The 24255-nt window shown below is 39.0% G+C and overlaps 1 protein-coding gene across 1 annotated transcript; it reads right to left on the reverse strand.

The window, feature by feature from the left end:
• Positions 1 to 1377: 1377 nt before the first annotated feature.
• On the reverse strand, positions 1378 to 23231 carry cers6 (ceramide synthase 6). Its single transcript, XM_006788514.2, has 11 exons — positions 22917 to 23231; positions 21828 to 21933; positions 21599 to 21729; positions 14061 to 14118; positions 12713 to 12763; positions 12506 to 12598; positions 9190 to 9318; positions 7511 to 7617; positions 5890 to 6046; positions 5701 to 5724; positions 1378 to 2362 (listed from the first exon to the last, which is right to left on the reverse strand). The coding sequence occupies exons 1-11, from the start codon at positions 23084 to 23086 to the stop codon at positions 2204 to 2206; spliced, it is 1185 nt and encodes a 394-aa protein (XP_006788577.1). The 5' UTR covers positions 23087 to 23231; the 3' UTR covers positions 1378 to 2203.
• Between the last annotated feature and the right edge of the window lie 1024 nt (positions 23232 to 24255).

The following is a 24255-nucleotide window of genomic DNA, read 5'->3' on the forward strand; positions in this document are numbered from 1 at the left end:
GTAATAATTATTCTATAAGGACTTGCGTGGTTTTATTTCATGTCTATTTGGTAATAACAGTTTAAAACGTTAGTAATTAGCAGTTTCTACTTTATTTGGCTACTAGGTATGAAACCTATCTTCCTTTGAACGTTGAACAATCAATTAAATCTGGTAAGTTTGGCCTGCATAAGTGATCCAAACACACAACCAGCTGGCATCCCACAAAACTGAACTGTGCCAAGCAGACCCATCAGTTGTCTATCCTGCTCATGATTACTAGCTGCTACACTGGTCACTTTAAATAATTCAAATTGTAAATTGTTATTGATCCCATTACCTTAGTCTTGAACTGTATATTTATTTCTCTTCTTATATTTATTGTCTTTTGCACTGAATGGAACTGGAGCCTCGTCGTCTGGTCTCTCTATATACTGTACTGTATATAGCAGAGATGACAATAAAGTTTAATTTGACTTTGAAATTGCTAATGGAGTATTAGTTGTTTAATGTAAAACCTATTTAGACTGCATTATTTTTAATTATTAGGATTCTGGGGTATTAGATATTGTCCTCACTCTATATTTTGTGTTAAATGGGTTTGTTTGGTTGTGCTTCTCTTTTTATTCCTTTCTGGTTTCCTCCGCCTCTGTCATCCTGCTTCTTGGTATTCTTCAAGGCCAGGTATTACTTATTTGTCTTTTAGTTACTATCTGCTTTACTATGAATGCTAGCTTTCTCTTGTTTTCTTTTGGTTTTGCTTACTGCTTTTCTTTTCCCCATTTCCTAGTTTTTACTTTTTGTGTTGGAAACCACTTTGTGTCTGTGAAAAGCACTCTGTAAATAAACTTTACTTAAATACTACTACCTATTTTGTGATTGTCTGCCCCATTTATTGGTGGGTCTGTATGTCCTGTATGTGTCCACAGAGGCTTTTCTTTACCTCATAAGATAATATATATGTGCTCCATATGTTTGTTTCTTGTGCTTCTGGTTTTTTTTTTACATTTCAATTTTGTTCTTACCTTTTTGTAACTACTTAATAACTTATATCCTTAAAATATTTATTCAAAAGTAACATTTCAATGTGTATTATCTTCTTCTGAGAATCCCAATCAATATTTTTGTTGTTGTGTTGACCTTGTCAACCTCTGTGTCCAGCATTTGAGTTCCTAACCTCACCCTAACGCTCCAGCAGATCTACAGTATAGTATAAATTTGAGGTATTTAGCAACCGTGCACAGAAAAGCAATGGGAGGAGGTTGAATGCTGAATGCAGTAGCCTCTTTTCACAGCAGGCATTTTGAATTGTCACAGTCAAACTGTGTACGCTGCAGTTATGAGCCATGCTACCTCCACGATTAAGCTTATTCAACACACTCGCACATATTTGCAATCTTCAGGTTTTTTTGGGGTTTTTTTATTGAACTATTCAAACAATTCTTGTCTGCCTCAAAAGAGGACAAATGGCCTTTAATGTAACGCTTACCAGAAATGTACCAGAATAATTAACAAAATGCTTCAACAGGGAATACAGCATCTAGCCATGTCTGATGCACACACATAATACTGTTATTGACATCTCATATACAGTTTGAGTGGAGAATGAATTTTAAAGTGTAAGTGAATGTCACATAACTATCCATTTGTGAGTTGTGGCATATCTTTGGAGGTGTAGCATTAAAAGTAAACCCAGGTCTTTAGCATTTTGCTAATACTCGTTACTGTTACTTGTTCAGGAGTATGTCATCTTTAACACTGACATCAAAGAATGTCGTAGATGTAGAATAAATGTCCAACTACAGTCGGCAAACTTATTTATAAAAAAAATTATAAATAAATAACATAGAATGACACAAACATAGGAGAAAACACACCCCCAGTATGCCAGACCACTGTATGTTAGAGTAGCATGCTTACACCATAGAGTGAAAGGCTTTCATTCACTGGTTAAACAGAGAGTGGGTTGTATCAATAGGAGTGCTTTGATATTTCACTGAGTGCAGTTTGATGTAAATATATAGATGAGGAGAGTAAACTGTCGAAGGAAATTAGTGAAGAATCAATAACAAAACTGCATTTAGCTAAATCTATCCAGAACTTCCAGACAGGCGATGTTGTTAATGTACCCACCACACACACACTCTCTCTCTCACACCCTCTCGTACGCTCTCACACACAAAATAATTGATGGTGTCTGTAGCGTGGCTCCACTCTTGTGATATCAGTGCTCGTCGGGATACGGGGCTCCTATCAGGTAGCCGTTGGTGCCGTGATTTTTGTTTGTCCCATTGGTGGCGCTGGTGTGGTGCTTCTGATTTGGCGGTGGGCTGTCATCCTCATCGGAGCTGGACTCAATGTCGCTGCGGTCGTCCTTAGACACCTGCGGAAAAGAAAGGGGCGGCTGGAGATTACATTTTTCCTCATTAAAATTCTTATCTGTTTCATTATCTGAGGCAGCCAAGCATAACGGTGTTATAAATGGCTTTTGCATGTGAAACGGGAGCTGCCAATCAATATCAGGCAAAAAATAGAAAAAGAAGAAGAAGCTATAACATCTATTCGCAAACATGAAATACGGAGAACTTTGGTTTGATTGCTTGTTTGTCTAAAGAATTATTAAAAAATAGCCACTGTGACTGTTTAACTGTTTCCTTCTACCAGTCCAAAACACACATTTACCGTGCTTATTACCATATTAATATGATTATCATATCATTTCTCAGATAATCTGCCACACTGATTTAGAGAAAATACACAAATGACCACATGTTGGACAGTTTAACTGAAACATGACACGGACAATACTGATTTTTTGTTTTTTAAAACAACCTACTTTAATGTTTTGCAAGCTTTTATTCAAAATACACATTATTATTCATAGATTCAAATTTAGTCAAGTGCACTGTCATACGAGTTAAACCATTTTCTCTTCTGTTTTTTCCTTCGTAGCAACCTGGAATTTTAAACTCCTGCAGCGCACACCTGCATCACAAAATTTACAGGGATTAAAAAACTGATTCACAGCGTATTACAATTCATGATTACTGTTTATGAACCAACTGTGATGCTGTGTGCCAGGAAATCTTTAGATAGTTACCTCTGTGCCTGAATATCAACTCTTTGCATGTGGTAGGAAAAGCTGCTGTGCTGGATCTGAGTTTAATGGCAGTATATACTTATTACAGTTCTTTTCCTCAAGAGTCAATAAAATAATTGTGTCTTTTTAAAATGTTTAGAGCGCTGTTTAATTTTCTCAGGATGTCAAAGGCTGAAATAAGATGGTCTGCTGGCTGATCACATTTTTTTTAAATAACAAAATTTTTGATTTTCATTTTTAAAGATGAAACAATCTACTAATTATTATGAGACATGGTTGTGGACATGAGGAGGATGAGAATACCAGCGAGGTTTACCTTGGTGCTCACACTGACAGTAAACTGGATTTTATTAAAAACACAGAAGCCCTCTACAAGAAAGGTCAAAACCATCTCCTTGAACATCTGCTAGATGGTGCTCAGGATGTTTTATACGTTTGATAAGTCTGTAGTGGCTGGTGCCATCCTAGGTTTCAGAAAGGAGGATGCTTGTCCAAGTTACCAGCAATATTGGACAATCCTTCACACCCCTCTCTATCTCAGGCTGGACAGCCCAGGAGCACATTCAGCAAACGACTCGTTCCACCAAGATGCACCACAGAACGCCACAGATCATTCCTAAAAACTTTATAACTCCTCCTTATGACACCCAGACTATTTGCATATACATAGTATTGTTTTAATAAACTTAATTTATCATTGCACTTTGAGTGCCCTATTTTGTCCTCATTATTTTATATTTTACATATTTTTAATAAAGTATTCAGATTTTTCAGAGTTTCAATTTTCTGTCTTTTATATGTATATTTTAAGCGAACATCTGTAAAAAAACTAATTCCTTCTGGCTTTAATAAAGTTTTCTGATGACATCCACAGACTAGCAGCACAACTGCTTAAAAATAATTCTGAACTTTGACTTTAGAACAGCATGTAGCAGTGGCAAAGTTAAGAGTTTCTACCAGAGGAGATCTATTGGATAGATTTAATTGACTAAAGCTGTTCAGATGTACTCAAATATGAGTATTGTATTTTAGTAAAGGGAAAAAAATTATTACTGTATTACATTTTAAATCCAAAAACTGTAACAGACCTTAATTTGCCACATTAAAGCTGAGGCTAACAGGAATGTCATCAGTTTTGTCACTGGTGATAAAGGAAAGCCTTGGACATTTTAATATTTTGATGGGAGAATCAAGGTGAGCAGCAAATAAAGTAACACAAACGCCAAATCTTTAAAGGATGGGATTCAAACTGCCAACCTTGCGTTATGTAAAGTGAGAGCTCAACAGCTAAACTGCCAGCACCAATGTGTCTGTGAAGGTTCTCAGTCATCCAGGTCATTGTAGTCTAAGGAGCTCGGAAAGAAAAGCGTCTGGACTTATTTGAGTTGCTTGAAGACGCTTCACCCAGACCTCTACATCGGAGAGACCAAACAGCCACTTCACAAGCGCATGGCACAACATAGAAGAGCCACCTCCACAGGACAAGACTCAGCTGTCCATCTGCATCTAAAGGACAAAGGCCACTATTTTGAGGATGCCAATGTTCACATTTTGGACAGAGAGGACAGATGGTTTGAAAGAGGAGTAAAAGAAGCCATTTATGTCCACTGTGAGCAACCATCTTTGAACAGAGGCGGTGGTTTACGACACCAACGTTCTGCCATCTATAATCCAGTTTTGAGATCCTTCCCAGATGCCTTAACGCCCACTCACATCCTGGGCCATCTGACCTCAGGAAATCACATGATAGGGTGGGGCTAGGTTTCACAATGAGCTCACCTGAAACCCTGGCTGATTGTGACCCACACCCGCTTTCACACCTTGGCTCATGTGATTAGGTAGAGGATCATCAGGGGCTCCTTTGTCCCTCTTTGGGAAAATACTCCCACTAGGTTTATATCTGGGACTCTCCAACATTTGACCCTTAGAACTGAAGAAGCTTCTTGGATGAGAGGTGAAACGTCTTCAAGCAACTCAAAGAAGTTCAGACGCTTTTCTTTCCAAGCTCCTTAGACTGCCAGCACCAATTTATCTGTTGTCGGTCTCAGTGATCTTGGCACAATAGGGACCATGTGCTGTGAGATTTACTGAAAAAGCTTAAAAACCTGTTGACACGATGGACTTAATGTTCTTAAAAAGTGATTCAACAGAGGCCTTTCATGCTTCTTAACAATAGAAACACTCTAATGTGACATGGCAAGGTTTTCGAATCCACTAGAAGATAGTGAACACAGAAAGAGATTCATGTTAAAGTTTAGCTAATTTATTCGAGTGGACGGGAATCGCTAAAACAACACAATTTACTAAGCTCTTCCTACTTCTGGTGCTTTGATGACAATGGCACAGGTTAAAAAGTTAAATGAGTTAAATGACCACCAAACCTAATTGGATCAATTGTCTAGGGAACCCAAATGTCTGTCCACAATTACGAGTGAATCCATCCTGTAGAGGTTCAGATATTTCAGATGAAGTTGCAAAAGGGTGGTACAGGAAAAGCTAGGGAGTTTTCCACCTCAGGGACCATGAATAGCATGTGAATAAGAAGCTTTCAGCCAGTAACCACATTAGCTGCAAGAAATATGAGGAAAAACTAAAAGTTGTCCAAAATGTCATGTACTTACATGTAACGGATTCCACTTTCCTACCTTGAATGTTGCAGGTTAGCATAGAAAACAGAAAGAGAAAGTCAAAAAATGGCCCATCAGAACACCACACACTATTTATAGATGCACTAGCAGCACAGCAACCTAGATACAAAGGTAAGGATTTTGCAAAAGAACTTGAAAGCAGAGCTGGGTTTAGTGACTCACCTTTCCTTTGGAGATGGCTCTGCATGCTGTCTTCACTATGAGGTAGGACCAGAAGGAGTGGAGCAGCTGCAGCATGATCAGAAGCAGGTTGAAGACCCACCAGGATGGGTAGGGCCCTATAATCTCCCAACTCTCAAACAAGGTGGTGTTTAAAATCCTTCCATAGCAACAGAGGGAGACAGAGAAAATTAACTTGACATAAAGAACTAAAGCACGCCCCCTCATTTGGTGAATTAGGGCGAGTACACAAAGCCAAAGAAAGAAAGCTCTGCTCCAAACATATTGTTAAAATCCAGGTGTTTCATGAAAAGGGAGACAGAAATGTGAGTGTTTTATTTACAGTCCAATATAAGTAGAGCAATAGTTTAAAATTTAATTAAAGTTGGCACTGTAAGAAAAATCAGTGTGTTGCCTAACTTCACATGACACACGATTGAAATTTTAAGGGTCTAAATTTAACCCTGGAACAATTCTTCCAATTCGTTCTGTGAATCATCCTCCAGATACTGAAGCCATGGCAACAGCTTTACAGTAATGACAACTTTACTACGGGTGTGGTGGGGGCTGACTAAAATGTAGTGTATGGGAGCATTATATTACAGTATGAACAGAGGACAGAGGATGTGGGGGTGACGGCTAAAAGCTTCTTTCTGGAAAAAAAAAAAAAGACTTTACTGACAAATATTTCTCGAAGGACTTCTCCAGAAAGCCCCTAATTATCGAAGACAATCTTGATTCAATAAACTCAAAACAGCATTTTTGTGCTGAACAAGAATCGATGGTATCTCAAAGAAAAGCAGACGGCTGCAGCTGCCTGACTGGAAAACTAAATTACGTCTCTCTTCACTTGTGAAAGGTGTGATAACGCTGTGGCTACAAATGACTGTGGAATGACTTCCGTGCACACGACTAAAATAAACGTATTTATTTTATTTTAGTTTTTATTTTGAATTTATTTATTTATGACTGCAAATATCAGTCAAAAAAGGCAAATAATAACTGCCATTCGCAAAGTTACTGAAGAAATTAATTCAAGCTTTTAGAGAGTAATTAAATCTTTTAAACATTTAATTAATCTTCTCTTCTCTCTGTTACAGAAATTTGGATGGATTAACTCCGCTTTATAATGACGAATAAATTAAAGGTAAAACACCTAAAAAGCAGCGCCACAAAACGATGAAAGCTCTTTTTGAGTGGAAATCACTTTGATGTTTTTAACAATCCCATCAAACTGTAGACACAGTTTTCAAAGATAAACCAATAACCATAATGATCTGCTTTTCATTTACTGATATGTTTGGCTTTCTTTGAGAGTTTAAAGCTGTGGTATCCATAGTAACTATTACTTAGCAACACAAATTCAAAGAGATTCTGTCTGAACTGCAAACTGTTGTGCAGAAAAAAGAAGGAAAAAAAGCCATTGAGAGCTTGATGGCTAAATTTTTAGAGATGAATTGCCAAAATAAGCAGAGCAACTCAAGCATCTGCTTTAAAAAAAAAAAGTTCCACAAGTCGTGTGAGCACATGCATGCAAATGCAAAAGGCTAACACACCTGCACTGAAGCCTGGCTTTAGAAGGATGCTAACTATGGTACACAACAAAGAAGAAAATAACACTCACCAGATGGGGTAAACTCCCAGCCTGGAGCTTATGAAGAGAATAGCAAACATTGCAAATAGCAAGTTGCACAGTATCTGACATTTGGCATAGTTGGCCATCTTGGCAGCCTGGGGTTAAAAAAGAAACAGAAATTAATGTAAATAAAATAAAAAAAATGGAAAAAAAACCTCATGTTTCCAGTTTGAATTAAAAAAAAAAACTACATTAAAGTCTGTTAAATGTGTGTAGGTTACATCAATGCTGAAAGAGTTGTGTGGGAGGTGAAGCCTGTTTTGCACGTTGTGTAGTTAGATTAGGGTACTAATGTGCAGATAAACATGAAGCCAAACAAAATCCTCATGTTCAACATTTGCGGAAATTAAAAATATAAAAAAATCAGCCATTAGCCCATACATATATACAGCCACGTCCCTGGTGACGCTCTCCCATCCCTTCAGCTCTTGCTTGTTGTGGGGTCTACTAAAGGTAGAGATCAGGTGACTGATCACAAGATCAGGTGAGATGAGATGACTGGCAAGGCTATTCTTTTTCCTGAAAGGCTCTTTCAGGTTGTTTTCACTGGATGCGTGGGGTTGTTGCCTTGCAGAAGAAAGAAATGCCTTCAAACGGGTTTGAATGCATGCACATTGCTCCTGTGTGCCCTTACATTCACCCTTTTAGTTCGGTCAGCAGTAAAAGTATTGATTAATGCTGGCATGCCAGTTCTGCTGACAAATGTAAGGGAGCCATAGCTGAAGCACTAAAGTGTTTTCTCTGTGCTTGCTCTAGACTTACCTCTTTGAGTGCTTTTGACCTGGTGTGCAGGACTTTTTCTTTAAATTAATAATCTTGTTGTCAATAGCTCATACCAGGTCATTGCTTCACTCAGGTTTTGTGTCAGGCATTTTTTCTTCTTGTCTTTTACCATTTAAACCAGGTGTTGATTTTGGCAAACCACATATGTTCATTTCTCTTAAAAAACAATGTGGTCCTCTAAACCTAATCCTGCTCTTCATTTAATACGGATGGACACTCGTCAAAATGGGAATTGTAACCAAACTCAGTAAATTTGTACATAAACCATGAAATGAACCACAGTGGTCATGTAATATCCAAGACCTTTATATCTCTGTGTTAAAAAGGCTACATCTTACCCATACAGTTTTTCATGAATGTCACAATAATTTTGGGCTTTTAATGATATTCTTTGAACTGTTCTTTTTCCAGGGTGGAATGATGGGTGGACCTGGCCTTCAATAGCTTTCCTAAAGCCCCGACCTCAACCCTATTGAAAATGGGTGGACTACACTTAAAAGAAACCTGACCAATTTAAAAGAACTTTACCAGTTTTGCTATGATGATTGGTCAAATATTGGCCAGAATTATGCCTGAAGTTTGTTGATGGCTACCAAAAGTGTTTAGCTGAGATGCATCTTGCTATGGGGACATTTACCCAAATATCAGTGAATAATATATGAATAAGTTTGACCCTGTGTGGATGAGAGAAGTTTCTATGGCTGAGCAGCTCCTGTAGGTGTAATGTGTAGGCAACCCAGTACTTTTGTTCATATAGTATGTGCATAGAGTTGTTGTTACATGGTATGGTGTGTTGTTCATACTGTGTAGACTGTGTTTAAATCACTCTACCCACACACCCATCTATCCATCCACAGTGTTTAAGTCTCTCCCCGGATCCTCACCTCTATCAGCACGTCAGCTGCATCGTGCAGACACATGACCAGAGTTCCCACTCGTGCCATGTTGTTCACATAGGAGAATACAATCAGAGAGATTGTTGCCACATGGTGCAGGAACATGATCAGGAAATCCTGGGGAAACAGCATCCAGCAAAATGTCACATAACTATAGAAAGAAGTTTTAAAATGTTACTGCATGCTGCACATATTACAATTTATGCAAACAAAAACAGCAAATACACCCCCAGCGCCCAAGCATTTCTGCAGTAGTGCGTTTAAAAAAACCCAACTAGATATTCACACATCCTACTATCTCAGGCACAGCTGTGTCTCAAAAAGGGAAGATCCCACTGAGAAAACAGTTTGCAAGATCTTTCTTTTTACAGTGTGGTGTAGTGTTGGAGGAACTGGGCCCTGTGTGCTTCTTTATCTTCCTTAAACATATCAGGGCTGCAGTTTTAAAACATTTAAGTGTTGAATGAGGTTTTAGAGTTGAAAGTGAGCTAAAAGCTATGCTTCTTCAATACAATCCCTGCTGTAACTACACAACTAACGATATTGGTATGAGCCGTTAGGTTTTCTAGCTTTGAATAGAGCTCCAGATGACTAAGGGGCTGGGCCGGGGACAAGAGGGGCATTCCTCTAACAAATCTTTAGCTACTGAATCATCTGAGGATGGCAGCTTAAAGCACCCAGAACCAGTCCAAAGTGGCAAGTGAATGAGGAGAGAAGATGAGCAGGAAGAGTAATGATGCAAGATAGAGAGTGAAAGCAAGGCAAGAGTGTGCAGGGGGAACATACTGAAATTGGCAGGGGATGCAGAGGACCTCCTCAGCGTAGTGCTGTGCATGAAAAAAACTGAAAGGAGAAACAAAAACAGACAACATGCCAACAGTCAACAAAGAGATGACAGAGTGAAGGCATACACAGCATGGCATCGTGAGGGCTGCTGCTGCTTGCTGCTGTGAGTGCAGTGAGCGGAGTGTGTTTGAATAGAGGGCAGAGCTGGGATGGAGTGGAGACAGCAGTACGATCATGGCTGGAAGGCATGCAAATTGATGCTTAATGAGCCAAAAGTGTGGCCATTTTCATAAAAAAAAGATGAAGTGGGATGAAGATGATTGAATGCTTCCATGGACTGACTTTCAGCTTAGACACAGACCAAGTTGGTTCTTTAAAAGAATGCACAGCAGAGAATAAAGGGATTTTTTTTTACTATTATCTTTTTCTTTGTTATCTGTCGCACAAATAAAGTTACAGTGACTGATATATATAAGTTTTAAATCACTCAGCGTACATGCATTCACACCCTATAAGCCTAAACCAATTTCTGATTGCTTTAATCGCTCGGTTTCAGACAGTTTTTTCTACTGATGAATCTGTATGATATCAAAGCGAGGTGCTATACGCACTCCTCCTGTTTATGAGAGCTAGCCAATCAGAAACTGCATGCAGTTTCACTGTTGTAGCTGCGCGACCTGTGCCAGAAGCCTTATTTGTTCTATGTACGTGCAAAAGCCTTTCACAATAAAACCACTAGACATATGCTCTGTGTGACTGCAGTAATCTCAGAGTAGTATATAGAAGTGTATTGAAGCTGGCTCTAGGGTTTAACCAAAAAATTGGTCCTAATAGTTAAACAGAAAATTGAATTTCACCCTTTTTGTGTTTTTGTGAACAATGCTAAAATATAAGACGCTAATAAAATAAAGGATTATATATTTACCTATTAGGTACACACACTTGATAAACAAAAAAGCTGGTAAAAACACTGCTTTAGCGGAGTAAAATAGTAGTTTGAACCTAAATTAGCTTAAGCATTTATTTTACATATTAACTATAAGACATATTTGTTATGATTTTATATAAATCATAACAAATATACATTTATTAATTTGTGCACACGGAAGTCCACTGCATTAGAAAAAAGTCAACCTCGAAAATATGAGAAAAAAAGACTTATTTACCTGCTTGCAGATAAGCAAAATATGTAGCCCATTTTTCTATAGAACAGTGTTTTTAATAATATACGGATCTTCGGTTATAGTGATTTATTGCAACACTGGGAAGAAAAAGATTCCTTTTTAACTACTGTCTTGACTGCCTGTAGGTGCATATATCTCAGCACACACATCAACACAAATCCTTTTGTCAAATGTGACACATTATACCCTCAGTGGTCACTTTATTAGGTACATCTGTTCAACTACTCGTTAATGTAACTATCTAATTAGCCAATCACATGGCAGCAACTCAATGCATTTAAGCGTGACTTTGAACACTGGATAGTTGTGGGTGCCAGACACGCTGGACAAAAAAAAGAAAAAAAAAAAAGATATCCAGTGCTTTGTTGATGCCAGGGGTCAGAGGAAAATGACCAGACAGCTTCAAGCTGATAGGAAGGCAAAAGTAACTCAAATAACCACAGGCGACAACCAAGGTATACAGAAGGCCATGTCTGAACATGTAAGACGTTGAACCTTGATTCAGATGGGCTACAGCAGCAGAAGACCACACTGGGTGCCTCTTCTGTCAGCTAAGAACAGGAGACAACTCACACAGCCTCACCAAAATTACTTCCTGCTACAACATTTGGACCATAGGGTCAAGATTTGGCATAGTCAACATGAAAGCATGGATCAGTCCTGCATTGTATTTATGATTCAGACTGCTTCTGGTGGAGGTGTAATGGTGTGGGGGAGTTCACTGTACTTAAATGGCCTCCACAGTGACTGGATCCCAATCCAATAGAGCATCTTTGGAATGTTGTGGAATGGGATATTCACATGAATGAATGTGCAGCTGACAAACCTGCGGCAACTGTGCGATACTGTCATGTCATTATCGACCAGACTCTCTGAGGAACGTTTCCAGCATGTTGCTGAATCTATGCCAAGAACACTTAAGGCAGCACTGAAAGCAAAAGGAGGTCCAACCTGGTACTAGGAATGTGCACCTAATAAAGTCACCTTTGACTGTAAGTTCAGTCATTGGCTGAAGGGATTATTTAAATGTAGTTAATCAAAGTTTTTGTAAACTAGTTAGAATAAAGTGTTTTGGCTTTGTGTTAAAGTTTAGTTAATTTATACAGTGATAATACAATCAAACTGATTAAAACAGACTAAACATCAATCACAAAAGGATGTCTTTTCTGTGATAGTGCTACTTACACTTGCATAAGAACAACACGTTTTTCTAGATTCAAAACAAATAAGTAAGTAAATAACCTTGTTCTCTTTTCCCTTCTAACAAACAAATGATGATTTGTGCCACTGGACATGCATGATGTGTGTGTTTTATGACATGTGCTCATAATTACCTTCCTCCTGATGTCTGTGAATTGGGAAAATAGCAACGACAGATAGAAAGACAGCTCCAGTATATAGTAATAATGGATGTCCACAGTCAGTGGCTGCATAAACACACAAAGCAGCAGAGTTAAACTAAATATTTGATAGGTAGTAAATCCAGGAATGCTGTAACATGATTGCAAAGGATGGGTAAACATTGCAGAGTAAATGTTTACCTGGTAAGGGTAGTTGTACCAGCACTCTTTAGTGTTCCATAACCATGGAGTCTACAAGACATGAGAACAGTATGTTTATACCTTAGACAAATAAAATCAAACAGTATAATAAAAAATATTATTAAACTTTGACTAACTTGTTGAGGGGCAATGATAGCAGTAATTCTTTGGCTTATATAAAACTCAATAAATGCTAGATTGCTATGTTCTGCTCACACCACCATAGGACAAAAATCTCGAGTAGTGACGTAAAGATGAGAAGAGTGACGGCAACTGAGATGCTAAAAAAATGTGTTATAAGCAAACAGTGACCCATCACTGGGGCTGAGTTTACGTCTCCTGCGCTCCTCTCCAGACCCGCTCTATTAATAAATCCCGCAGAGGCTGGAGCCTGCAGCAGCGGCTGCCAGGGACTTAACTATTTTCACAAAGTGCTTCGTCATGCAACTTGTGTCTGTGAGAGATTTATCCTGCTCTGTCTCAGCCACTGCTGTGATTGTGTTAATATACGGATTTTCATGAATTTATGCATGAACTCTATTAAACCTATCTCGGTCACATATTTCAGTCAAATTTGCTTAACTGGCTTGTTACCATAAATGTATGAACTCTACAAAGTGTGGCATATTGATGTGTCTGCTGGAATTTCAGGCTTTTTAAAGAGGAAACACTGTTTCAACTGGAAGCACTGGGAAGCCCCTAAACTACACATAGTAGGCTTAAGGCACCGCATACATATTCATGAAGGTAAAAATATCTTTTAACAGGACATGAAAAATGGTCAATATGAATATTATCATTACACGGGTATAGTTTTAGGTGTGGTAACCCTAAAAGTTAAGCTAAACATCTGGTTAAATGGTATATGTCATAAAAGGGGCATTTTAAAAAAGCCATGCTTTATTGATAACACACTTACACTACTCACCGTAGGAAAGCCACAATTTCCAACAATGACAAAGTCACTTAATTAATTAAATAGCTGTGATGACCACTTTAAATGTCATCATCTCAGTTATTTCAAGTCCTTGTTTTTGTATTAGTAGGTGGCCCTTCTTACACGGGATAACACGACACACAACAGAAGCTCATTTGAACATTGGCTTCCAGCTGTTAAAAACTACATGTCACTATAGTAACACAGAAAACCCCCTGACTGATTAGAGGCCATTTTTATTCCTCTACTGCCTTCCCTTTTCCTTTTTTTGTCTTTGTAAAATTAGTCACTTTAATTCAATTTTATCATGTACCGCTATACTTTAAGTGGTTTAGAAAATAGCTTCACATCTCACAGATCCATATCAAATCCAGCTCCTGTTACAGAAACTCTTCTTTAAGTAAAACTTACCTTTTTAAGAAATCGTACTCCGTAGGTAAATATGTATAAGTAGAATGTAAATCTCCACCTGAAACAAATAAAAAGATCGTGACTATAGACTCATCTGACCACAAAAATCTAGATATTTTTGTGATCTTTCGTTTTTCTTTTGGGGGTGTAACCTTAAAAAATGTGTTTAACAGCAGTGGATTTCAGTTTTGGTCTAGTCTGGAGCAACACTAGTATTACAGACAGCCTCCTCTAGCTCTGCAGTGCACACATATTTGCAGTTGTTTATATTTATCTTTTTTTTTGCACGTTGATTTCTGTTTTCTACAGAATCCAAACAAAACACATTCTGAGACCATTTTGAGGAGAATAATAACCTGCATCCCAAAATGTTTTCCAGAATCTAATGTAATACCACTCGTGCTGTATGCTATTTATTTTGTTTAATCCCTTGGTGCAACATACTGTGGCACACAATGTGGCTGTTATGCCTGTAATTAGGAACTGGAAGTGGTGTAAGGTCTTCTTATTCAACTCTGCAGTCTAGGGCAAATCAATGAAAATAAGACATCACTGACTTCCTTTGTGAGGTCTGGACGGGGGAAAATAAACACTCACTCTGTCCATTCCCAACCCTTCTCTGCTTTATGTAACCCTGCACATAAATTACAGTAACCACAGCTACACAATGATCGGGAAAGTCATCACGAGGTCTGACTTCGAGCTTACAAGAAGGAAACTGCTTCAGCTGACACATCAGTGATCAAAGATGTGCTTATAAAATACCTCCTACTTATCCCAGTCATCAATTGGGAGGAATGATTCAAGATTGGCCCCTTAGCAAGCCCCCTATCCAATGCAGCTTCCATAGTTGTGCAAGCTGCATTACGCCAATTATTTCATTCGTGTCTCTAAATGGAGACAAATTAACCCACAAGGAGAAACTGTGATGACTTCATTAAATATTTCAATCCTCTGAGATGTCACTGTTATCTTATAGTATCCTTTTTAATGCATCTCCACACACCAAACAGGTGACAGCTGGACAGAGATTTCCACAGTTGTTGTTTTTTTTTTTTTTAGAACAGCAGTAATATTTGCAGTGGTTAACTTAAATAAATAAAAAAAGTAAGGCAAAAGCTGGCAAATGGATTGAGATTGATGCAGGGTATTTCTAGTATTTCTTGACTTTTTACACCACAATTTACATTCACAAAGTGCTTTATTCTAGATATACAGATCTTTTATCTGTTACACACACATGTGCACAACTATGGATGAACTTTCACCCTCATATGAACTAGACTGACTCACTCATCTTCTAAGTTAGTAGAAAACCTCGTGAGCCCAATAGACAGTCAGTCTAATAACACAAACACTAGTTATTGTGTTCAGCTGATTACTATAAGTTACTATAGATGCCTGAATGTAAAGGTATGTCTCTGCATTTTTAGATTGCATAAACTCTTTTGAATACAGTTGTATAACTCCACGAATCGAACCAGAGGAACAAAGCAGAGCTTGACTTCTATGACACGGAAGAAAACATCCACTGACAGACGATGTGGATCCTGTCATGTGAAACAAGCATTTGCATACTTTAAAGGTTGCGTGGTGTGGTTGTTTCAACAATGACCTCAAATCAAACACCTTTGGACAGCTGCAGGCCCTGAAACTCCACGATTCATAAACGCTCAAAAAAAGAGAACAAGGTAAATCCATATTGGCTCCTTTGTGCAGGAACGAGCTGTTACTCGCGATGAATACTACAGGAATTATTACCACATTGACGTGCTGCTTGTGAAAGCCATCATTAACTGCTTTTTGTGTCTGGTCAACAGTATTGTAAGAGCAAATCAGCTGGACGAGTCTACCTGAAACACAGTAAAGACTGTTGCATGGCAACTGGTTGATGAAGCCTGCAAGAGTCTTTTACAAGTGCTACTGAATCACTGCTATATATGTGCAATCACAATGACTCACAAATGCTTCCTTTGAATAGTTTTTTTTCTGTCGTCAGGCACCGGTTGAGTTTTGTCATTATGAGTTACACTTTTTCAAATTGATGATGACAGTTGAGCAAACTGGCACCTTTTAAAATGTAATTATCTAAGAGCTGCTGTGTATTTGGTGCACTCGATGGAAAAGCTATTAGCCAATTATACTTTTAACTAAACAATACCGTGTATCAGCTGTGGTTAATAGGATTATTCTTATGTAGGGATGGGTATTGATAAGATTTTCACGATTCCGATTCCATTTTCGATTCTGTTTAACGATTCGATTCTTTATCGATTCTCTTATCGATTATTTTTTTTTAAAAAAAAGGAGAACACTAAGGTCAATTAGCTTAGATCTTTGTTTTATATCTTCTCTTTGAACAAGATAGAAATTTAGGAGTAACATGGCCTTACAAACCCAACAGTGAGATCTTAACAGATCCAACCTACGGCTCTTCAATGGGGTGTCACAGGGTCCCCAGGAAAAAAAATTGTGAATGTAAAATAATAAAATAAATATTCTTCTGTAGCAATTACACAAGAATATCCAATAATGTCCCTGCCTACAATTAAACACATTCACTTACCGAAAATCGGGGGCATCTGCTGTGGCAAATGGGTGCAAGCCTTTTACCACAAACTTAAGTCACTGCTCGGTGACATTCGTCTATCCTGGCCAGAAAGGAGACGCTACCGGTAGACTGTAGCAAGAACTGCCAGCATCTGAGCCAGACTCTGTCTGTCTCTCTCATCATAGTCACCTAAATGCACAGTAATGGCAGGTTTTGTAATAAGGCAGATCGCGCTAACATAATATGCACTGTTAGTTGATTATTTACCTGCCGTATTAACGGGAGAGGACGTGCAAACGTTACCGCTGCTGCTGGGTTGAGATTCACGAGTCTGGAGCGGAATTAAAAATACGACATTCATTTAAGGTTATCGGGTGTTTTGTGAGCAAATGCTTTTGCATATTCGTAGTGTTTCCTCCCTTAAATGAAATATCTACTTTGTAAGTATTGCAAGTTGCCCTGTTGTCATCCGTTCTCGTAAAGTATAACCAAACTTTTTAGCGTTTGAGCCGCCATGTTTCCTGCCAGGTAAATGACGCTCCGCAACGTGGTGACGTCATTCGGGGCGACTGGAATCGATAAGGGAATCGTTTGCAAAAATGGCAAACGATTCCAAGGAATTGAAACAGTGCCGGTTCTCAACAAGAACCGGTTTTCGATACCCATCCCTATTCTTATGCACATTTAGGCATACAAACTATAGTTCATACAACACATATGCTTAAGGTAATGCTCGGATACAAACACCGTCTTTTTATAAGTGCTTAATCACGCTTTAATAAATTGGTTTTTTTTTTTTACGTATGATGAAAGGCTGGATTTCAAATTTAGACAGCTCAACTAATCACGGGGAGCTCAAATGTACTTGTTTAGACAGGACATTGCTTGAGGGAGGAAATAATTGCAGGGGTGACTTTGATTTGATTAAAAACTCAGTAATGAGGCTGCTTTTATTCTGAAGGTAGCGCCTAGTGTTGGAATAAAATCATAAAAAGCAGATCGTACTGGCTCATTTAATTTACCTTTGTCACTTCTCCAGGTGGGAAGCTTGAGCACCAGCTGGCTGCAATTGTCTGCATTCATACTGTTCAACATAACAATTAGGCATGAGTCTCCAGCTTTATCAAAAAACTCACCAGTCAGGAAGCTTTGTCCCCTCATTGCAGTTAGATCAGCTGTAACAGCTCTGATATTATTCAGGTAGTAATAGGTGCCCCGCCTACCTATGTATATTTGTCTACTTTGGTTTAATTACATAGACACGATTTTGAAAATTACTGAAATGAAAAAGCTTGTTAAGTGCCAGTTTGTTTTAACGTGGCGAGCAGTCTGAGGGATAACGTGTGTAGCCGTCTTCTTTGATATGCACATGTAAATGTCTCTCAGCTGCCCTAAAAGCATCTGCTGAGCACAATCATAGTTATTACTTGTCAGCTTGGAGTCTGGCAAACTGCTTCTGAAGTGTATGAGACTCACACACCTACGTGTTGTTAGAGGGAAAGCAGTAATGAGGATGCTGGTAGTCTCAGCTGCTGATAATGATATATTCTTTTCTTACTACTTTGATTTATTTGGTTTTAATCTTGCTTTAATATGTTTTACCTTTGATTCATTTATTTGCAATTATATTGGTGCGGTCATTCTGTTTTGCATCTCTCTCTCTCTGACTCCTGGTTTCAACGTGCACTGTATTCTTGCACGTTTGTATTGTTTCAGTTTTTAAACTGTTAGATGAGGAATATGTAGTAGTTTACACATTCTCCTAACAATCAAAAAAAGCCCCGGTTTGCTTCCAGGAACTGTCAGGAAGGGCATCTGGTGTAAAAACTCATCCAAATCGAACCCCTTGTGAAAGTAGCTTTAGATGAGGCATCGTCACCAATAATACCCACATGAAAATTAACTGAAAACTCAGCCTATATAGAAAAGATGGATGTCCTTTGCTGAAACTGCATTTTCAGTTAAAGACAGAGCTATCTGAAACCCCTGAAAGCAGAGTTGGATTTTAAAACTTTCTCTACAATAGTCAGTGCTGGTCAAAAACTAGACAGAACTGCAATAACCACCTCTGCACATGAAATCAGAATACAGATGCTCATGTGATTTGCTTTCTTTTGTATTTTTCTTTAGGGAATTGCTTTTTTGTAGTATTTGAAACAATAGCATGCAATCTTAGGGGATGTTTGAACCATTAGGGTATCAATCAAGGGACTGCTGTTGAAAATTCGGTTTTGGGTGATATCCAGATTCTGCCTTTGGAACATGGTTTGAAATGCTGACTTTAGGTAGTCTGACTACATTTCTATGTAATTTTGTTGCATAAGCACAATGTAACACGATGTGTTCAAATGACATTAACTTGGCTGATATACATTCAGTTTAAACCAAGCATATTTTCCTCAGTGATTAATTATTTGAATAAGTAAACCTTTGAGTTTATATATTTCAGATGTGTTTTAATCAAAAATAATGCTTCATGTTTACGAGGGCAAACAATCCTTTATTGAGTGTACTTGTCCTTTAGTAAAATAAGAAAAGATGAGATTTAAATACAAATATTTGGAAGAACGTGTTTGTCCTTTACTTCTGTTTTTAGTTTCTGTGCTGAGATGAAAAAACTGCACTCCTATGTACCACCTGGTAGGAGGAATTTGTGCAAAGAATACTCCCTGAATAATCCACTTCAATTGGTTGTAATATGGAAAGCAAAATAAAAATAAAAAATTACTTGGATTTGGTAGCAGTCCATTTAATTATGCATCAAATATTAAGGGACACCTGACATAGATAATTTAAGGTTAAAAATCATCAATATTTAATAGTATTAACTCTAGTAACAGACATTCTTTGTCTTTAAAACAAAGGAAACAAGTGGGTAATTTTATTCTTTATGATAATTTCTTTATTCTCAGTGAACACAACAATGAAGAAGAATGGAGCAAGATGAGATCAGACAACTGGAGCTGTTGAGCACATCAAAGCGAGCTCCTGCCTCAGCCTGTAACGACCAAGAACTGAAAAGAGGAAGGGCTCTACTCCCCAAGTACACTGCAACATCTTAATTTACTGTGAAGCCTCTTAGTCTGAGTGGGTTTTCATTTCTTTATGGATTTTCAAAGTTATTGCAGGTTTGTTGCTAAGAAAAAAAATAGTACACTTGCACTTGACTGGATGACTTTTTTCTCTATTTTTTTTGCAGTCTGTCTGGGTAACAAAAGCTGGGAGACGAAGTCCATGCAGAGCCTTCATTATTTTCAGACCAAATGTGTCTACTACATGCTCCCAGTCTGCATAATGAAAAGAACAGACACCAAATCGGCCATCATGACAACTGCGAGACAAAGAATCCTATCAGTCTGCAACAGCTGTGCATGAGGGCCTAATTAGAGCACAATCACTGCTAGAAGGACTGAAGCCAGCCTGTTTGGAGGACTGCACTGTGGGCAACTGAGACTCACAACCTGGACATGCTATTGCAAAGCCCCGTGTTGTCTGCTATCAATTATGCCGAGTGCAGATAACAGTTTCGGCACGGGTGTTGCTTTGAACGAACGAATGCCAGCAAAGCATGTACAAAAAGCCCTTACATATTTCATACAGACACAAATCGAATCTCTCTTTTCAATTTTTTTTTGTGTTCAGATTCTTCTTTGAGCTTGTAACAGGAGTCCAGTAGTCTAATCAGCTGACAGTGGTCTCCTGAGTGAACAGCAGCCTCAGGCAGATCAGAAGATGTGAGGCTCCCTGTGTCTCAAACTGCCAGATTTGCTCTACCGGTGTCAGACATGACCCTGCTCTGACAGCGACACTCGCTCGTTGGCCTTTAACATCACACGCCAAGTAACTACAATTTCCCTGATGGCAAATGCTTTACTGCAGATTAGCCAGTTCTCTATTACAGACTGAGTGGGTTTGCTGGTTCGCACTGGGACTATTATCCAACAGCGGCACCAGCATTTATGTTGCAATCTTCATAAGCTGTGTAAGACACAGCACTGACTAACCAAAACTGAAGCAGCCCTCTTATAAGCTTTCAAAGGACCACACCAGCATTTCTGCTTGAATTTGACCACAAAGCTGAAATAAATGATCGCTGACTGATTATCAGTTGAAGACTCAACATAACACTAACTGGAAGAGAGGGAAATTTAACATAATATATTGCCGGTGTCCAGTGTGTTTCTCCTGCGCATACCTCAGCTTAATTTAACATCAGTTCAGCTCTTGAGAAAGAGCCTCCCTCTCATCTTAGCAGGATTCCAATTTAAGATCTTAAAATGCTCTTTTTCTTCCCTCACTGTTCTAGTCTTGATTTATTTTAAATAATTACTCCATGAGATGACAGTGAGATCCAAAAGAAAGGTTGATTGGCTTACAACTGGAACAGTATCAGGAGTTTATCTTAAATTCAATTAAATTCAAATCTCTTCTCCTATCTTGTTCTATGCTCGTCCTATTAATTCTCAAGTTGGACAGGACAGTTTTGTTTCAGATCGAGTTATTATTTTGGTTCTCTGCTCTCCTTTGTGTCATTTCTCAAATCTCATATCTTTAAATTTGACATCGATTGTCAAAGAAAAAAAAAAAAAACTCCAACAAGGTGAAGATTTTAATGAGCATCTGTCACTACAGCCCTCAAATTTCCCCTTTACATTCCTGCCTCCATTTCCCTAATTTGTTTTTTATGAGTATGTGCACCCACACAATTTACCTTCAGTTCCATACAGTATGAAAATGAACTTGCAGAGACATGAAACAAGCTCGATTTTTAAAATCATTAACCATGCCTGCTTTTACTGCTGTCACAGATGTGTTGTTGATAAGTGGTAAAACAGCGCAGCCGATTCAAATGACTACACTCACAACAACTGTGACCAAAAGTTAAGCACCGGTGCACAAACTCTGATGTTTACAGAGAAAAAGAAACGTGCAGAGGAAACATGGCGTGCAGCTAAGTGAGGAATGTCTTGATTATAGTTTGTCTTACATGCTCTCACAGAATCTGGCGAGAGTGCTGGGCTTCTCTTGGTTGCGTCGTTGTCTGAACCAGCGCTGGATGGTCCGCACATCCCAGTCGAGCTGCTTGGAGAGACCCTCCAGCCTCTTCTCATCTGGGTGCTGTCAAGAAAATATAAACACTCCATAGGTTAGATGTAGTTCAGTTATTAAGCTATGACTGAATGATAATGAGAAAAAAAAATGAAAACGTGGACAACCTTGGTTATAGCAGTGAAGACCTTTTCCAGGATGGCATTGGGTTGTGCTTTTTGCGGCCCGTTAGTCTGGATCTTCAGGCCCATGGCACATGGTCTGGCAATAAACCTGCAAAAACAGATCATGACACCATTTACATATTAAAGGACTCAGTCTCTTTTCTTTTATTCTTTTAATTAAGGACACTGGAGCAGTCAGTAATGCATACTCTTTCTCTGCGGGTGCTGAATAACAGTGTACTGTAAAGATCTTTTGACCACAAACGGTTTAACACAGAGGGGAAAAAAACACATATGCGTTGAACTGCTGAAGTGTAGTATCCACGTAGTATTGATGAAGAAACAGTAAATGACGCCACAGTGTGACTTCTTTGTCAAGATGTGGTGAGAAAGTACACAAGAGTTGACAGTCAGCTGCTAAAGTTAACACGTGGCTGTCTACATGAACAAAAATAATAATGCTGATATTAAAAACTGCCCTTACACAGACATATATTTCATGAACGAAAAACCAGCAAGTCAAACATCATCGGATCATTTTAACTTTGTTACTGAGCGTAAATGAGGGCTTAGTGTGGAAATGTAAGGCCTCACTCACTACTTTGTAAAGAAACTCTCATGACAAGCATTGCTGTGATAACACCATCGTGGCTTAACTGTCAGACACATGATCATGCAACATGCAAAACATCACAAATGGAGCAGTGAAAAAAACCCCAAAACACAACCCCCCACCGATAAGATAGGTTAAAGGAAACGGTTTTTAGAACGATGGTTTTTCAGAAATTATGTTTTGGGCTAAGAGGACGGTTGAGTGGATTGGCCAGGTATGGTAACTTGGCCGCACAGCGTGTGCATGTGTGTGTGCCTCGACAGATGCATCAAATGCAGACAGCGCGTAACGCTGCGGCCCTGCAGAAAGAAAGATGATCACCCTAGTGATTTGTGGGCTAACCAGACAAGATGCCATTGTTTAGGTACCAGACTGACACACATGGACAGCGGGGTGTGCTGCATCGTTCGCCGGAATATTTCGACAATAGAAGACCGTATCACAGCCACCTGGATTAACGCATGTGCGCGTCGACCCACCTTTCGAAAACCAGTCGTATCATAAAGATGCAGAATGCTAAAGGACAAGCCAGATAGAGATCCTCGGCTTGCGGAAACGTTGCCTCATCTGTGTTTTTTAAGTCAGCCCAGGTTACATTGTGAGGGAGCCAGAATCTCTCATTCCAAAACCACGCCAGAATACCGGCCATCTCCCTGCAGCAGACACTGTGACCGGGTCGAAAGAGAAATGATGGCCCGCTGTATCTAGGAGGTCTTTCAGATGCGATCTGACGGCACAGGCTCTGCTGATGATGAGATATCCGTGTGCGATCGCCGTCCGTTTCCCCTCAGCTATTCCAGTGTAGGGAAGTAGACTCAATCAGCTCCTCTGCAACTGATTGGTGCGCTGACATGTCATGCAAAACAGTCAGCGCACATGCCGGGGCTATACCACGGCGTCATCAAGGTAAAGCACTGGGGTAACACTCAGCCTAACACAGTATAGCTGAGTCCCCTTTCATAAAATACAGAATGGCGTTTGCTTTATTTATACTCCTGTTTTATAGGTGTGATGCTTTTATTGTTGGAGAATCATGTAGTAATCTGCCGACCTGGTGATTACTCACCTTCAGATACTGAAGATACAGATTTTTACTGACAAACTCAAACTGATCTTTAATGACTTTTAGAAAGAAAAAAAAGACAATAAACATTGACACAGTGGAGCATGCTCCACCGTTTACCGCTGTGCTTGGTAAACTCTGCCACCTACTGACAGATTTCGTGTAGTAACCCTGATCCCCCCATAACAAAAAAGAAAAAAGGTAAGGCCAAAAAGCCAAATACATACTTAAAGCAAATTCATTTTGGTGGTCAATCATCCAAGGAAAAGATAGTGGACTGAAGTAAAGAAGAGAGTGCAAGCAAGGTGGAGTGGTTGGAAATGAGCATCACAATGAGAGCAGCAAAAGTGAAATGGGAGATTTACAATATGGTAGTGAGACTTTCTTTGATGTATGGTTTGGAAATGGAGACCAACAGGAGCTGGAGATTTTGAAGATGCTAAGATTTTTTGTTGGGGGTGACCAACAAAAATTATCTATGAGTTAGAGACAAAGACAAAGAAGGAGGGATAGTGGGTAAAAAAGAAAAAAGAAAAATTACCATTACATATGTTAGAACAGCTTTGAATTGCTTTTGAGTGAGAAGTGGATCCACGCTCTCCCAGCAAAGTGTCTCCACAGCATGTAAGAGCCATCAGATCCTGTCTGGGGCAAGATCAATCCAATAGGGCACCTTTGGGGTGTGGTGTAAGAGAAGATTCACATCATGGATGTGCAGCCAACAAATCTGCAGCAACTTTGTGACGCTATCGTAG

The sequence above is a fragment of the Neolamprologus brichardi genome, chromosome 16, assembly GCF_056152115.1.
Source record: "Neolamprologus brichardi isolate AB-2024 chromosome 16, ASM5615211v1, whole genome shotgun sequence".
Classification (NCBI taxonomy): domain Eukaryota; kingdom Metazoa; phylum Chordata; class Actinopteri; order Cichliformes; family Cichlidae; genus Neolamprologus; species Neolamprologus brichardi.

Excerpts from the sequence above, each read along its gene's own strand:
- cers6 (XM_006788514.2), bottom strand. The coding sequence starts at position 23,086 with ATGGCCGGTATTCTGGCGTGGTTTTGGAATGAGAGATTCTGGCTCCCT. Across the intron at positions 12,764-14,060 it reads GAGTACGATTTCTTAAAAAG|ACTCCATGGTTATGGAACAC; the intron begins GTAAGTTTTACT and ends CATGTCTTGTAG. Across the intron at positions 6,047-7,510 it reads CTGGGAGTTTACCCCATCTG|GATTTTAAACACCACCTTGT; the intron begins GTGAGTGTTATT and ends TTGCTATGGAAG.